Genomic DNA, 15765 nt, shown 5'->3' on the forward strand with positions numbered 1-15765 from the left:
TAAGCTTTCATGGATAATAAACAATGTAGATACAATCTACTCAAACTTCATGCTGGCAGCCAGGTTGGCAAAAGTTTAAGACAAAGTAAGGTAACACAGCATTGAAGAACAGGAAAAGCAGAGCATATTTCCACAGATATGGTGCAGATGATTAATAGACTTTAATGCCAGACTTTTCTCAGATAACGATCACCTAGTCCAAACACCTGAATAACAGAGGCCATAGACTCCCACTCAATAATTCATGCATCAAGTTGATAATGTCTATTTGGGCTTTATCATATCTTTTATACAGATACCCAGTCTTGATTTAAAGACTTCAAGTGATCGAGAACCCACCACATCAGTGGGTACATTGTTCCATGGATTAATTACCTTCCCTGTTAAAAATTTGCAGTTTACATCTAGTCTGAATTTGTCAGCTTCTGTTTCCAACGACTGGATGTTTTTTGCATGATTAGAGAGACATCTGCTATTAGGAATCTCTTCCCCATGTAGGTACATATAGATTATGATCAAGTCCCCTCTTAACCTTCTCTTAAATAAACTAAACAGATTGAGCGTCTCATATAATAATAATAATAATAATGTTAATATACCATCTAGTTGTTATATAGCACTTTTTATCCATAGATTGCAGAGTTTTACAAAGGAGGTCAACATCATTATTCCCATTTGACACATGGACACAGGGAGGGAAGTGATTTGCCTAAGCAGGCCAGTGACCTCGCAGGCCAGTGGCAGAGCAGTCTTCCGAGTCCAATCCAGTGCACTATCCCCTAGGCCACACACTCACTATAAGGCATTTTTCCTAGAACTCAAAGATGTGGTGTATATATTATTTGTAAATCATCCAGTGAAAACAATGATGGAAAATAAAATTCTACATGGAAGGGTAACATACAAACTAAAAATTTTCTACACTAAAAAATGGAATCAGCATTTAATTTCCCAAAAATAATGCATTCGGTAGTTATGTTTCTGATACATGATTGTAAGCATATCTTGGAATGAGTTTAACTCACTTTCCTTTGTCTTTCAACCAGTCTGGGTTCTTCTCCTCCTCATTTAAATCCTTCAGCTCAGAAAAATTAGCATTCATTGCTCTACGAGCCTCTGCTTGCTTATGCAGCCACTGTGGTAGGAAGATGTGTGTGCAACATATTAGCATTTTGTTTCTATAGGATTTACTTTTTGAGATTTAGGTTTTCATTTTGCTTTCATCCTTTCACTTACTTATCCAGGAAATATTTTTTTATCCCATTTTTGGTAGAAACACCTAGTTGTTGATTCAAGAAAAGCTCTAAGTTTCCTCATATATTTTGTTTCTAAATGAGCAGCAAGGGTGCAGTACTGCCTGGCTACTAAACTGTTTTTTGTTTGTCTATTGTGACTACAAAGAAGAATGTATCAATGCTCATCCAACAGAGTCCCAAAGAACAGATTGTGAATTTAGACTAAAAAATGTCATAATCTAGTTGGATCTTTACCCCACAGAATGCATTTCATCTTTGTATATGAAGTGAAATTTGATATGGAATTCAACTATAAATGTATAATTCTTTAAAACAGTTTAAAATAAAAACAAGCTATTTCTGTAAATCTGATCACATCTTAGGTGAAAAGTAATTTAGTTGGAAACATTTCTTTTAATATTACATATAAATAAGACTGAGGAATCAATGGGAAACTGGCGTCTTTTCAGCTCCCATCCGGGGCTGAAAACAGGGACTCCCACTGTCGGCTTCCTGGGGGTCCCACTGTCAACCTCCTGCATGGTGGGGCTCCTGCTGTCGAAACTGCAGTGGAAGCCAAATATTGCGGGATCCACAATTTCTGCAATATCATGAATTAAGTAGGCCTTACTTATTGTGCATATTCAAGGTGATTACAATAACTTGGTACAGTTGTGTTTCTTTAAAAATATAATTTCAAGAAATAATGTGACTGTTTTTCCAGACTGAAATTTAATATAAATTATTTCAAAGACTTAAATTTATAGTCCTGTTTTCCCTGCTATAATGGTCGTATTACACAGTACAACCAAAGTTTCAATTTGCAGTTCATCCATGATGGAAAAAGTGGTCAGTGATATAGAATAGTTTACTTTTCAAACTAACTTAGCAACCTGTACATATTCAGCAGGAAATTCATAGGAAATACAAACTTGGAATGTATATAACAGGACTCAAAGAAATATATAAAGGATGACAGGAAGGACCAAAGCAACATTCAGCACTCTACAACCACAGGAAATGGATAATAAGGGATATAACTATCTTAAGTTAAAGGTGGATGACCACTACTCCACATAAGTATAGAAGAGAATATATTTATATTGCAGTTAAATTAGAAGTGACCATTTCAATTGTTCACAATATCTCTAGTTTAAACTAATTTCAACAAAGGAAAAGAAATGAGAAGTACATATGACTTACTGAAATTACAGGAAGATTGGTAAAGCTGTATCAGTCTCATATCAAGAATAAGACTTCCACGTTGTAACTTCTATTTCCAACAATATTACTATCAAAACGTGAGCTGCCCTGCTTGGTTTAGTAAAGCAATAGAAGATTCATTCCTATAGACCAGGGGTAGGCAACCTATGGCACACGTGCCGAAGGCGGCACATGAGCTGATTTCCAGTGGCACTCACACTGCCAGGGTCCTGGCCACCGGTCCGGGAGCTCTGCATTTTAATTTAATTTTAAATGAAGCTTCTTAAACATTTTAAAAACCTTATTTACTTTACATACAACAATAGTTTAGTTATATATTATAGACTTATAGAAAGAGACCTTCTAAAAATGTTAAAATGTATTACTGGCACACAAAACCTTAAATCAGAGTGAATAAATGAAGACTCGGCACACCACTTCTGAAAGGTTGCCGACCCCTGCTATAGACTGTAAATGGCCACATGAATGAATAGCACAACAAGCACCTCTGAGTACAGTGAGAGCACCCTCGCAAAATGGAAAACTATCTTTACCTCTTCCTCTTCTGCTACTCTGGATTCTCTGAGAGCTGTAGGAAACACCCGAGATGTGAAACTAATTTTAATAGTACCAGCAGATCGAGGAGCAGGGAAAGATTCTTCTTTTAACTTCTCTGAAAATATATTTCCAGAACTACCAGCTGCAAAGATAGAATTAGAACAACAGAAGAAAGCAAATTTATTTTTCATTTTCTCTTTTCCCATCATATTTTCAAGTAGACCTAATTTAGAGTTTTATAAAGTAGAAGTACACCTCAAGTTTTTCTGTTTTGTATCCTGATGAAATAGCTCTAAAAACATTACATTGTGCTCTTTTATGCAACCTGGTTATATCGTTATACACAATTAAACTCAGAGGATGTAAAATTCCTGTAGGATGTACAAAACTTTTGTAAAATTTGAGTTTCATATAAATTAGTTTTGGTTTTCATATGAATTTCAGATACAGAGACAAATCTGGGATTTGGAAAATGGGGGCTTACACTGAAGGGTATATGCAGAAGTCACCCAATCATTTTGCAGTATATTTTACACTGAATATCATTTAACGTTTTGAGACGCTTCCGCTTGTATCAGGAATTTGGTAGCTATGTTCCATGAGAGAGAAGATTGTTTTAATCCAATACGTGTGTGGTTTAGGAGTGTACAGAAATCACTATTAAATTAGCATTAAGCAGAAGCATTTAATGGAATGGTATTATTTGTAATGAAAAATAATGCCACCTCCTTATACTCTCACCAAAAAGACAGCATTGTGTTGAGAGTCTCGGAAGGAAAGAAAGGATCAAAAAAATGCTAAGAACCAAAATCTGCCTTTATGTGTGACTCAACACATTGACAGCAAGTAAACAAGAGACTAAACCAACTGGAGTCAAAAAGCAGAATAACTAGTTCAGTACAGTTTCTAGATATGAAGGTAGAAAATACCAGAAATGCCTAGAAAGGTTTAAGAATTGAATGTTTAATACAACAAATATAGTATCTAGGTTATAAAAAAGGTAAAACTTTATTCCACAAATACCACCTTTTGTAGGTATACTTCTAGCCTTGGAAGTTCCTGCCTTTAGAGTTTTATTTATTTCTTGCTTTTTCTTCTCTATTAGTTTCCTTTCTCTACGTATTTCCTCTTCTCTTTGTATCCTTCTTTGTTTCTCCTCATTTCTCTGCTTTTCTTTCCATATCTCCAGCTCCTCAGTGACCTTCTGTCGCTCCTCTTCTTTCAGATTTTCAATTCTTTTTCTCTCTGTTTCTTCTAGCTATTTGAATTGCAGAACTATCAGAACATGTAATGTTTGGTGAAAATGAGCAGAACAGAAATGAGAGTGCATAAATATCTTCCCAATTCTATACAGCACTATTATTAATATGTTACATTATATACAGAGTTGAGGAATTCCAGAAAAATAGTTGGAAAAGGAGGAAACTGATTGGTTTATACGTATTAATACTTAAAATAACTCACAGACCTTGAAAAATATATGCCTTCAGCTATTTTAATATCACTATTAGAGGGGCAGGCTTAGAAAAATTTAGGAAAGTGTGATGCTCATGGAGTTGTTTTATTCTGAAGAACCTACATTTTTCTTAGCACTTTGGGCTGCTTTATAGTACTTGGTGGGAGACTCACAAAGAATATGTAGAAGCTTAGCATGTAACATTCTTTTCTTTGATTCAGTAATGGACCACTCCTCCCGCATGATACTTAGGAATACTTTGCTACTGGAGCTGCTACATCCTTTTGATGGAGTCTCTGACCACTTCTGGTTTCAAAAGATCCTATGGCACTATTCAAGAGAGTAAGGGTTCTACTCCAGTATCCTAACCATATTCCAGCTCAGTATCTCAGGGAAATGTAGAGCTGTAAAATATACAGTTTCATTTGAATACATTATTCTTAATTTCCCATTTCTCCTGAAATTTAGATGCTCATGTAAAATAGCTGCCACATTTCTACTCAAGAAATAACTCCATTTGCCTGACGCTGAAAGTGATTCCTGCATATGCAATCTTGAAAGTTCTAAGATTCTGCTTGATATATTTTTAAAAGCTATAAAGTTTTGACAGTAAGGGTAAGTAACCATTGAAACAATTTACCAAGGATCACGGTGGAGTATCCATCAATGACAATTTTTAAATCAAGATTGGATGTTTTTCTAAAAGATATGCTCTCGGAATTATTTTTGGGAAGTTCTATGATCCAAGTTATACAGGAGGTCAGACTAGATGTTCAGAATAGTCCCTTCTGGACTGGGAATCTATGAATATATAGATTCACAAAAAAGTAACCAGGCTTAGCATATTTATAAGGAATTACTCTGAAGAGAGGAAGCCAGGAACATAGTCCTCTTGCATTTTATGAATATCTTAACAACACAAAAAGTTAACATAAATGGTCATTTCATGTGGTATGCAGAAAAGCAATTTGGTGCGAATAAAGACATGTAAAAGTTACCATTTTTTGTGAGTGGAAGCATTGTAGAACAGAGGTAAGTGACTAAGGATGAGCAGTAGTGCAAAAGCTGCATACAACCAATTTTATATTCCAGAATGAAGATGAATAAAATATTTCTTAGAATCTACATTGCTTAATCCATATATAGAGCTTGCCTTACATTTTGTGCCAAATTATGGCAATCCTAATCTCCCTTTAGATACCAACACCTGCCTGATCTCACCAAAAAAAGTCAGTTTATAATATAATGTGCTGACAGTCCTAATTTTTTCATAATTTTTCATAATTGTTTTCCTCTATATGGTTTCCAGACCTCGCAATGGATATACCCAAACTACAAGTAAAAGAGGAATTAAGAGTTATGCAAACTCTCCTGCCACTTTAATAAAGATTACTACTTTAGAAAAGATATTTTTAAACAACATATTTAACCCCAAACCTGTCAAATTAGTTGGCAATTATTTAAGATTATATTTCTTGTACTTAATTATTGTAGAGTCGCATATAAATTTACCTTCATTGTGGCCTCCAGAGCAAATTTTTTATGTTCTCGCTTTGTAACAGCTTTTGATTTTTCCTCTTCATCTGCCTTCTCTTGGGCTTTTATGACAGCATTCTCTCTTATTCTCTGCATTTTCTCTTTGTCTCCTGAAAGAAAATCATTTGAGAAATGTAAGACTGAGGTTCATGTGTTATTCACTGTGTACAGGAAAACAGAATTTATTTCATTATTGCATCTCAGATAGAGTGGCAAAAATTTCAGAGTGGTAGCCGTGTTAGTCTGTATCAGCAAAAAGAACGAGGAGTACTTGTGGCACTTTAGAGACTAACAAATTTATTTGGGCATAAGCTTTCGTGCACAATGCAACCCTCTGTTAATCACATCTTTAAAAGGGACAATATAAACTTCACTTAAACACAAATACTATGTTTTATAACAAGGTTCCACAAGACCTATAATCTGTAGAAATGTTTCTTTTTTCTTTTTAATTATCACAAAGAATAATTTGGTTTGGATTTAATATTCATCTACAGAGCTTGCTATCCAAACATTGCACAGTACAAGAGACAGAAAGCACCTATAACAAAAGTTAAGCTAATTTATTTTAATTGTCAAATATAATTGTAATGCAAAGAGGAAGCAATCAGCAAGAATGGAAAATGGTGAAATGAGATATCTATCTATCTATCTAATCTAAGGTTCCTGGTATTTCTGGGAGAGAAAAAACCCTCAAGAAAACCTGGTAGTTTTCTTCAAACACACAGATACATTCCTCTCCCCTCAAACGATTCATAAACACCATCTTCCCCAAGCATTGGAAAATATGGACATGCACAGCTGAAGTCACCCAAACAACCTTTACTTTGCCCCAGGCCATTGCCAACATTCCATGTTCCACACAACATATACTTCCACACTTACTACATAAGAGGTAACCTTACAAAAATGAGTTTTGAAAACTCAGATTTATTTTCCTTAAGTCTACAGTCATCTCTAGGATATTAACTTTATACACATATCTCAGACATCAAATGTGATCCCTTGCCTTTCCAAAGCCCCATACTCATGCCACATAGTAATTTCTAGTCTTAGATTTGTTTGTGTATATATGGACTATTTAAATACAATAAACCAGACATTTCCAACAATACTTATATATTTGGAAGCAAAAGTTTGTTTGGAGATCAGTGCAGAAAGTTTGCTTTTATTTATCCCAAAAGCAAGTTTGTATACTTCTGTGGAGTTCAAATGGCTCTTCGTAAGCACAAAGTCATTAGAATTTGTGATGAAACTGAAAGATGTACTTTCATTGAAATGGCTGTGAGGAATTACTCTCTAGCATTAAGAATAAATCAATCCAATAAAATGTGTTCTTACATGTGGAAGTAGCCTGTGTGTTAGCTATAGCCTCACATTGCCTAAGTTTCTGGTTCTTCTCAAGGGGTTGCTCATGGGGCAGATTTAAGGTTCTTTGAACCTTGATTTTCTAGGTTAATATTTGTTGGTGTGTTTGTGTTTCTGTTACTGTTCAACTGGGGCTTGAGGTTGGAGAGGGAAGAAATGCATGAGTTTTGTTACAAAGAAAAAAACTGCAATGTGCTACTTCATGTTATCTATGAATTCTTGTGGGGAAAGGGTTTGGGGTTTTTTGCCCGTTTTTTAAATAGTCAGTCTATGTTCCACAGCAGACAACTTACCATTTTCCATAACCAGGGATTCCCACATGGCCACTTCTTTTTTATATAAAGTGAAGAAAATGGTCTCATTTCTGATCTTTGCTGTACTACTAGTGTCATCAACAGGAGCATACAGAATGGCTTCAAATAAAAATGGAGGAACATTTACCTATAAAATGTAAATAGCAAATAAATATACATGTGTATTCATTTTAAAAGTTTTGAAAACATTTTGTTAAATAAAATGTTTAATAAGATTGTGGCTAAATAATAAATCCCTAATGTATATTTTAAATATTTAGCAAACGTTTTCTCATAATAAACCAAGAAAATCATAACAGCTGGTAAGAGTGAGAGACTCCACTAACTAGACTGTAATTTGCTGTAGAAGAGATCATTTACAGTAACTTAACCTGTCTCATTAAAATATTAAAATAATATTTATAAATGAGTTAAAATTCTAGTATACAGTGTGAAATGCCAAACAACACTGAAAGAATTAGAGCTGCAGTGATAATGCAAATTATTAGTTGCTTGCAAATGCTTATGGTATTAACCAATACAAAAACTAGTAATAAAATATATTACTTTGGAACACTAGTTGCAGCTTTACAATTTCCATTACATATACTGTATTCACAAAAAGTGCAATCATGTGAAAAAAATACCCAGCAAAGTACAATGAGAAGCATGGGACACTGACAATTACTTTTTAAGAAAAATATTTAGTTTAATACAAACTAAAAGTGTATGCACAATTTCCCAGTAATTATTGCATTGATTACCATGTTGTTGTATTTTTTTTTCTTGTTACAGTAAAGGAAACTTTTCAAAGCCATAAAAGTCAGTTTGATGCCCAACTTCCATTGAAAGACTTCCAATGGGAGTTAAGTTCCTAACACCCAGTGATTGAAAATCTCTCCAAAGGTGCGAGAATCTGCCCTCGGTTTTTCTTGTGTAAGCCACAGGGTTGCAGAGCTGTAAACAAGTGGAAAATTTGACCCATGGATTACAAATCATTAATTGATGGAGTTTGGTTTAAAATCCTGAGTCTACCCTATATCTGATTTTAAGGCAATACTATAAAGAAAAATTTGGAGGTAAAGGATAAACCCAGAACAATTACTACATGTAGTTAAAGTGTGATACACAGGAGTGGTGGCTGAAGAATATTTCCCCAGTCACCTATGATAGGTCAGTTTAACAAAAATACTGTTATGTTATTAATCAATATTTAGTATTTAATGGTTTTCCCTCCATAAATTGTAGTTTGTTTGGGGAAGACAAACTCCTCTCTATCACTTTTCCCTTGTCTAATTTATTCATTTGTGTATATAATATGCCATATTTGTACAATAAACCAACATAGCTCCCAAAGGTTAATGTCTGTATCTGCTAACTAGCACCCACGTACACACGGTGGTGGCAGTCGCATGTGTCTGTGCTGAAGAACAACAAAACACTGTGCTTGCGAGACATGTGCCACCTTAAAGCAGTGAGTCTGAAGGCTCCTCCTTCCTGCTTTAACGAATTCTAGTCTACCTCTCCCCTCCAAATCCTTTTCAACTCTCTTAAAGGGTTGCTCGGCTGGTGGCACAGGTTGAAGAGCATCAGCGACAAAACCCTGACCTCTGGCAGGCTTTGTGCCCAGCAGCGATCAGGAATCGTTGCTCGCGTTCACTTTGCTATTGTTGCCACACTCAAAGCGGGAAAAGGGAGAGACAGATGAGAGTGGAAAGGACACAGGAGGAGGGATTCCTAGCTGGTGGAGAAGATGCGAAACGGAAGGGGCGCTGCCTCCTTGCTCAGGCCGACCCACAGGGAGGTCGGTGGTGGCTAGGGACTCCCCCAAAGAGGCGAGTGGGAAAGGCGTAAGGAAGACAGGGCCTGGCTTTGCTCAGGCTGGGACTGGGAGCGGGGGACAAGGCCAGAAGCCGCCCCACCTTCAGATACTGGTCACTGCAGAAGATGTTTGCCTGGGTGACCCGGGCACCCCGCATCGGCAGGGAGAGAAAAACAGCAGTGTCCGTCTGCCGCCAGCTGTAATCCCGCACCCAGACCGGCATGGCCGCCGCTGCTAAGGGCGCTCTGCAGCGGTTGCTAGGGGAGGGCTCAGACTTTCCGCTGCCCTCCCACTAGCACTTCCGGGTCTGGAGCCAGGCCTAAGGGGTGCCCCGCTGTTACGTAACAGGGGAAGAGAGCGGGGAGGACTTCTGCCCAGGCAGGGCACCGTTGCATGCTGGGACTTTGGGCTATCCCCGCCCATGGGGGAACATTGCACGCCGGGATTTGTAGGCCCGTATGCAGGCAGCTAGGGAGTGATGACCGACGTGGCCAGACACCTCATCCGCGCCTCAGGGGAGCGCGGAAGGCTCTTAGAGCCGCCAGGGGAAAGCCTGGTCGGGCACCACCCGTGACGGGCTCTGGGGCAGAAACTCTTCAGTCTCTCATGCCTCGGACCCCCTCCAGCGCCTCAGCTCCGGCTCCGCGTTGGGGTCTCGTCTCTCCCCGCGCACATCCTCCCCAGCAGGCCTCTCGCCCGCTGCTGTACGGGACCCCCACTCTCCCAAGCGAGGGGACGGAGCTTCTCTCCCGCGCTCTCAAAGGCGAAGACCGCAGAGGTCCCGGCCCTTCAGCGACCGCGTTTGGGCCCAAGTCTTTCAACAAAGTTCATTTCAACCAGCGTCAGCTGGAAGTTGACGTAGCCCTTTAAAGTCGCGTCTCGCCTCAGGCAGAGGAACCGAGGAAAGCAGAGATGCTCTGCTCTGCCGGGGGCCCCTTTGCATTACTGCTGGTGAGACTGGCCCGCAGGGAATTCCCCCAGCTCCCGTTCCTGGCTCGGCTCAACTCGATCACCTCCTCCCCTTTGCATTTTCCAGCACGCTGGAAAGAGGGGGTGGCTGAGATGAGCACACGTTGCTCTGGCTATTTTCAGCTGAGCAAGGCCCATGGGGAGTCCAAGAATAAACCAGTTAAACCTGCCATGATGTGTAAAGGAGCCTAGAACTACCATTTTAGCTTCCTACCCTCCGGACCTGCACAAAATTCAGGAACAGAGAATCAGGGCTGTTAGCACTTTATGTTTTTTAGGGTACATCCAGACTACCTTAGCGATCAATCTATTGGGGATCGATATATCGCGTCTCGTCTAGATGTGATATATTGATCCCCGAACGCGCTCCCGTCGACTCCGGAACTCCACCAGGGCGAGCAGCGGTAGTGGAGTCGACGGGGCGCACGCCGTGAGGACGGGAGTTAAGTCGAAATAAGATATGTCGACTTCAGCTATGCTATTGCTGTAGCTGAAGTTGCGTATCTTACATCGACACCCCCCTCCCCCCCACTGTAGACCAGGCCTTTATTTTGTTTTGTGTAGTTTGTAGCTGGGGAACGAATAGGGTGACCAGACAGCAAACGTGAAAAATCGGGACAGGGGTTGGGGGGAAGGGGGGTAAATAGGAGCCTATATAAGAAAAAAACCCAAAAATCAGGACTGTCCCTATAAAATCGGGACATCTGGTCACCCAAGGAATGAACTGGGGTAAATAATTGTGGAGTACTAGTTTAAAATTGTGAATTTTCCAGGATTTTTAAACATTTTAACATGAGGCAAACTCTCAGGTGCAATTGAGTGATAGCTGTAGCTTTTCAAAACCAATCACAAGTGTATAATGAGAATCTGTTTCCAGAATCAGGGCTTAAATTAAGTGAATCGTGATCACATTAACTTTGTGAATCCTGCAGTGGGCACCATGGAGGTGGATCCCTGTGCCTGTGAAGAGCCAGTTGCAAGACTGAGGCCTTAGAAGACCCTTATCATGCAACTGATTTTGCCTGGGCAGAGTGTCCTGTTAACTGCATTTGAGCTCTCAGTTGGTGCAGGGATCCACCCACATACTGGGTCATTACACATATTGAATCTATTTCCCCATGTTAAGTATCCTCACACCTTCTTGTCAACTGTCTAAAATGGGCCATCTTGATTATCACTACAAAAGTTTTTTTTTCTCCTGCTGATAATATCTCATCTTAATTAATTAGCCTCTTACAGTTGGTATGGCTACTTCCACCTTTTCATGTTCTCTGTATGTGAGTGTGTGTGTATATATGTATATATATATATTCCATTCTGTGTATCTCATGAAGTGGGCTGTAGGCCACGAAAGCTTATGCTCAAATAAATTTGTTAGTCTCTACGGTGCCACAAGTACTCCTGTTCTTTTTCCAAGTACAGTAGAACCTCAGAGTTATGAACACCTCGGGAATGGAGGCTGTTCATAACTCTGAACAAAACATTATGGTTTTTAAAAGTTTACAACTGAATGATGACTTCATACAGCTTTGAAACTTTACTATGCAGAAGAAAAATGCTACTTTTAACCATCTGTAAATGAAACAAGCACAGAAACAGTTTCCTTACCTTGTCAAAAAAATTTAAACTTTCCCTTTATATTTTTAGTAGTTTAAGTTTAACACAGTACTGTACTGTATTTGCTTTTGTCTCTGCTGCTGCCTGATTGCATACTTCCAATTTCAAATGAGGTGTGTGGTTGACTGGTCAGTTCATAACTCTGGTGTTTGTAACTCTGAGTTTCTACTGTACAAGAAATTGCAAGATATAAGCCTTAGCTGTTAGATTATAAAAAAAGTTGGGGCAGGAGCCCCCTCTATTGTGTTCTGTGAACAATTGTGTTAAATAATGAAAATTTACTTTCCATGGGGCTCAAAATGTTACTGTGGCAGAAATAAATGCAATTTTAAGTACTATTTTTAGGTCTTTCTATAATGCTATAGCAAAGGTTAACTGACAAATAAAATCCTACTGCAAATATTAGTTCATTTACTTACCAAGATCTAAGGTCAGGCTCTCAGTTCTGCTTTTCATCACTCACACTTAAAGCAGCAGAGAAAGGAATGCAGCTCTTGTTATCCAAAGTATGTTTCCATAATAGACTGCTAGTAGTTTTAGAAATTCTGGAAAAAAACTATTAAAGGCTGCTGATAAATGTAATAGTGATACACTGGAAATTCCAGATGTCATGTAAAAAGTAATTCGGTTGTACTTGTCATTCCAGATATTAGCTTAAATAGTTTGTCTATTTGGAAAAAGAAGAACAGGAGTACTTGTGGCACCTTAGAGACTAACAAATTTATTAGAGCATAAGCTTTCGTGGACTACAGCCCACTTCTTCTAGTCCACGAAAGCTTATGCTCTAATAAATTTGTTAGTCTCTAAGGTGCCACAAGTACTCCTGTTCTTCTTTTTGCGGATACAGACTAACACGGCTGTTACTCTGAAACCTGTCTATTTGGATTCACTCTCTCATAAACTTAGGATATCGTTTGTGGATTGCTGTTTGACTTACTCCATCAGACAAACAATAATAGATTTATCTGCCGAAGTTAAGTCTAATATAGGGGAACAAGTAATTAGATCCTGCTTCTGATCTACATCCCTTGGAAAGTCAGGCCAAACACATTAGGGTCAATCTCACACAATATAGATTTTCTACAATTCAAACTAGGTTTTTAGTTGCTCAGAAGTATACGGTTCGCTGGAGCTAGTTGCAAAAATCCAAAAGAATCAAGAAGTCTTCCTTTGACTTACCTGTTCTAGTGTGAGCTAGAGAAATTGCTTACACACACACTCTCTCTCTCTCTCTCTCTCTCTCAAAAAGTTAATTTAGTGTTTGTGAAGGATACCAGATTTTGTTTTCCGATAGTCATGTAATTTATATTTTCAAATAATTGTTCAAAGAAAAAGTGGTGTATAAGAGTTAAGTATTGTTATTTATTTTATCCACATATAATCAGGAATTGCAGGGATTCTAAAACTTCTTCAGATCATGAACCACATATTAATAGAGATTTTTCTGTGGATCCTTTCCCTCTTATTCACCTGTGGCAACATCAGCAGTTGCTTACACGGAAAAGGCAGGGGACTGGGACTGAGATCAGAGTTAAATTTCTGGCTCCATGAATTAAATGTCCAGGGGGAAATCTTCATTGAAAGTCAATAGGATTTACTCTCCAAAGTCACTCTTGGAAAATGGGATTTGGGCACTTGAAAACTTTGCCCCATATAACCTTTAACATGTGACTTGGGCATGAAGCTGCAGTAACGAAATGGGAGTTTTGCCATTGACTTCAGTGGGAGCAGGATTGGACCTTGAATATTTCTGTGCCACAGTTCCCCATATTTAAAAAGGGAATGAAAATATTTTCCAACCACCCAGGGGTGTAGTGAGAATAATTCATTAATTTGAGGTGTTCAGATGCTACAGAGATAGGTATAAGATAAATAAATCAGCTGATAAGGAAAAGGTGGAAAGACTGTATTTTTAAATTAAGGTGGCTAGCTGGCAGAGTTCCTGTTTAAATGATTATTTTAATGCTTCTGGGATTTTTGTTGTACTACTTGTTAGATGCTAGGAACCAGGAGTCTTGATTATTACATTTAAATAAATAAATAATAAAACATACCTATCCAGAACCAAGCTGTGTTCACTCCAGGTGCATACACCACTTTTTCCATGAGCTTGGAGGAAATGAGTCCTAAATCTATCCTAAACCCTGGTCTTCTGCTTAGGTTGCTAAGATGTATTCTTTGGTTTAAAAAAATTAAATGATGCAATCAAAATGAAAGTACTACAGACAAACTGCTCATTATTTATTCTTGACCTACAAAGAACATGCTGTAATTATGGAGTATAGTTTCTAGAAGGACAAACTATAATTATAAAAACAACAAGGAGTCCGGTGGCACCTTAAAGACTAACAGATTTATTTGGGCATAAGCTTTCGTGGGTAAAAAACCTCACTTCTTGTGGATACAGACTAACACGGCTATCCCCTGATACTTGAAACCATAATTATAGTTGCATCTACTTTGGTTACACCAATCAGCTCCATATACAACTTAAGAAAAAATACCTACCAAATTCTGATCTGTTTACTTGTGAGCTGGGATTCTTAATTTAAGCAAAAACTAAACAGCATTACTTTTACTAGTAATGAAGTAAGTAATATTGATTTTTTTTAAGTTAAGCTAAGTCTGCTTGTTTGTAAACCCTTTAACAGAGAGAGGAAATGGGCTTCATTTCAGACCTCCTTCATGAACCACATTCTGGTACATGTGCATTGACACCCTTTGTTTCAGGCATTCCACCTCTCTGGCTTAATTCTGCAGATGATCGAGCTGTTGCTATGATGACTCATAGGAAGTGAAACCTTACAAGACTTGCCATACTGGACCAGACTAGTGGTCCATCTAGTGCAGTATTCTGTTTCCAATAATGGAATGTGCCAGCTGCTTCAGCAAAAAACAAGAAACTGAAGTACGTAGTCAGGGTATAGCGTACCCAAAGGGAAAGTTTATTCCTAATGCTCAACAGTGACAGGTTGGTTTGTGCCCTTAAGTATGAGGGTTTATATCCTTTCCAAAATTCTTATAGTAAATTATTTTTAAAACAACAACTCTGGATCTTCTAGTTATTAATATAAACATCCAATCCTTTTCTGAACATTTTTAATTTCTCCGCCTCAACAACATCTTATGGCAACGAGTGCCACAAGTTAACTGTGTGTGAAGAAAAAATACTGATTTTAAATTTGCTCTCTTTGAATTTCATAGGATATCCCGTTCTTCCTGCTCCTTTCAGATATCCACCTCTGCCTTTCTCTTTGGAACTTTTTTCCAGAGAAGCTTTCTATTCTAAGTAATGCTTTCTTGAGTAGAATCCAACCCCTTGGCTTTAAACATGGGTCCATAGCACTCGGCTTTTAAACATTAAATCATAGACTTACTATGTTTTAACTGCTTTAAATTATACAGTGAGCCAAGCAAGGTGAAAGAGCTTTATAAAGCTTTATCATGTTAGCACTTCACATGATCAAAAAACTCCACAAACATCTGACCCCTATGCAGGCAGGCAATAGGGCCAGGTTGCAAGAAGCCTTCCAGCATTGCAGCCTCTGCTCCAGGGTTGCTTTGGGCTGGTGCCCCTACAAGAGAGTAACCTCTTCCAAAGGGGCAAGGACAGGGAGTTGGTTGACTGCAGAGGACATGCTGCACTCTCTGAAGGTTGCCACATTAGCTGAACACCCCAGAAGCTACTGTGCCCGAGTTCCTTCTCAG

The 15765-nt window shown here is 38.4% G+C and overlaps 2 protein-coding genes across 6 annotated transcripts in view; both read right to left on the minus strand.

Annotated features, from left to right (window-relative positions):
* The window catches only part of DNAAF4 (dynein axonemal assembly factor 4), a 52424-nt gene extending 41557 nt beyond the window's left edge, over positions 1 to 10867 (minus strand). The window contains exons 1-7 of one of the 2 annotated variants that reach the window (XM_065558233.1): positions 9572 to 10867; positions 8414 to 8606; positions 7650 to 7797; positions 5965 to 6098; positions 4023 to 4254; positions 2993 to 3138; positions 1026 to 1135 (exon numbers count right to left, since the gene is read on the minus strand). In XM_065558233.1, the coding sequence (XP_065414305.1) occupies positions 1026 to 1135; positions 2993 to 3138; positions 4023 to 4254; positions 5965 to 6098; positions 7650 to 7797; positions 8414 to 8467 (824 nt within the window). In that variant the 5' untranslated portion in view covers positions 8468 to 8606; positions 9572 to 10867. The remainder of the gene's footprint in view (positions 1 to 1025; positions 1136 to 2992; positions 3139 to 4022; positions 4255 to 5964; positions 6099 to 7649; positions 7798 to 8413; positions 8607 to 9571) is intronic. The other variant, XM_065558232.1, reaches the window with a different exon arrangement.
* Positions 1 to 15765, minus strand: part of LOC101936627 (cell cycle progression protein 1) — a 99722-nt gene that overhangs the window by 66829 nt on the left and 17128 nt on the right. The gene's annotated exons all lie outside the window — the stretch shown is intronic.

Source organism: Chrysemys picta, chromosome 10 (genome assembly GCF_011386835.1).
Source record: "Chrysemys picta bellii isolate R12L10 chromosome 10, ASM1138683v2, whole genome shotgun sequence".
NCBI classification, from domain to species: Eukaryota; Metazoa; Chordata; order Testudines; family Emydidae; genus Chrysemys; species Chrysemys picta.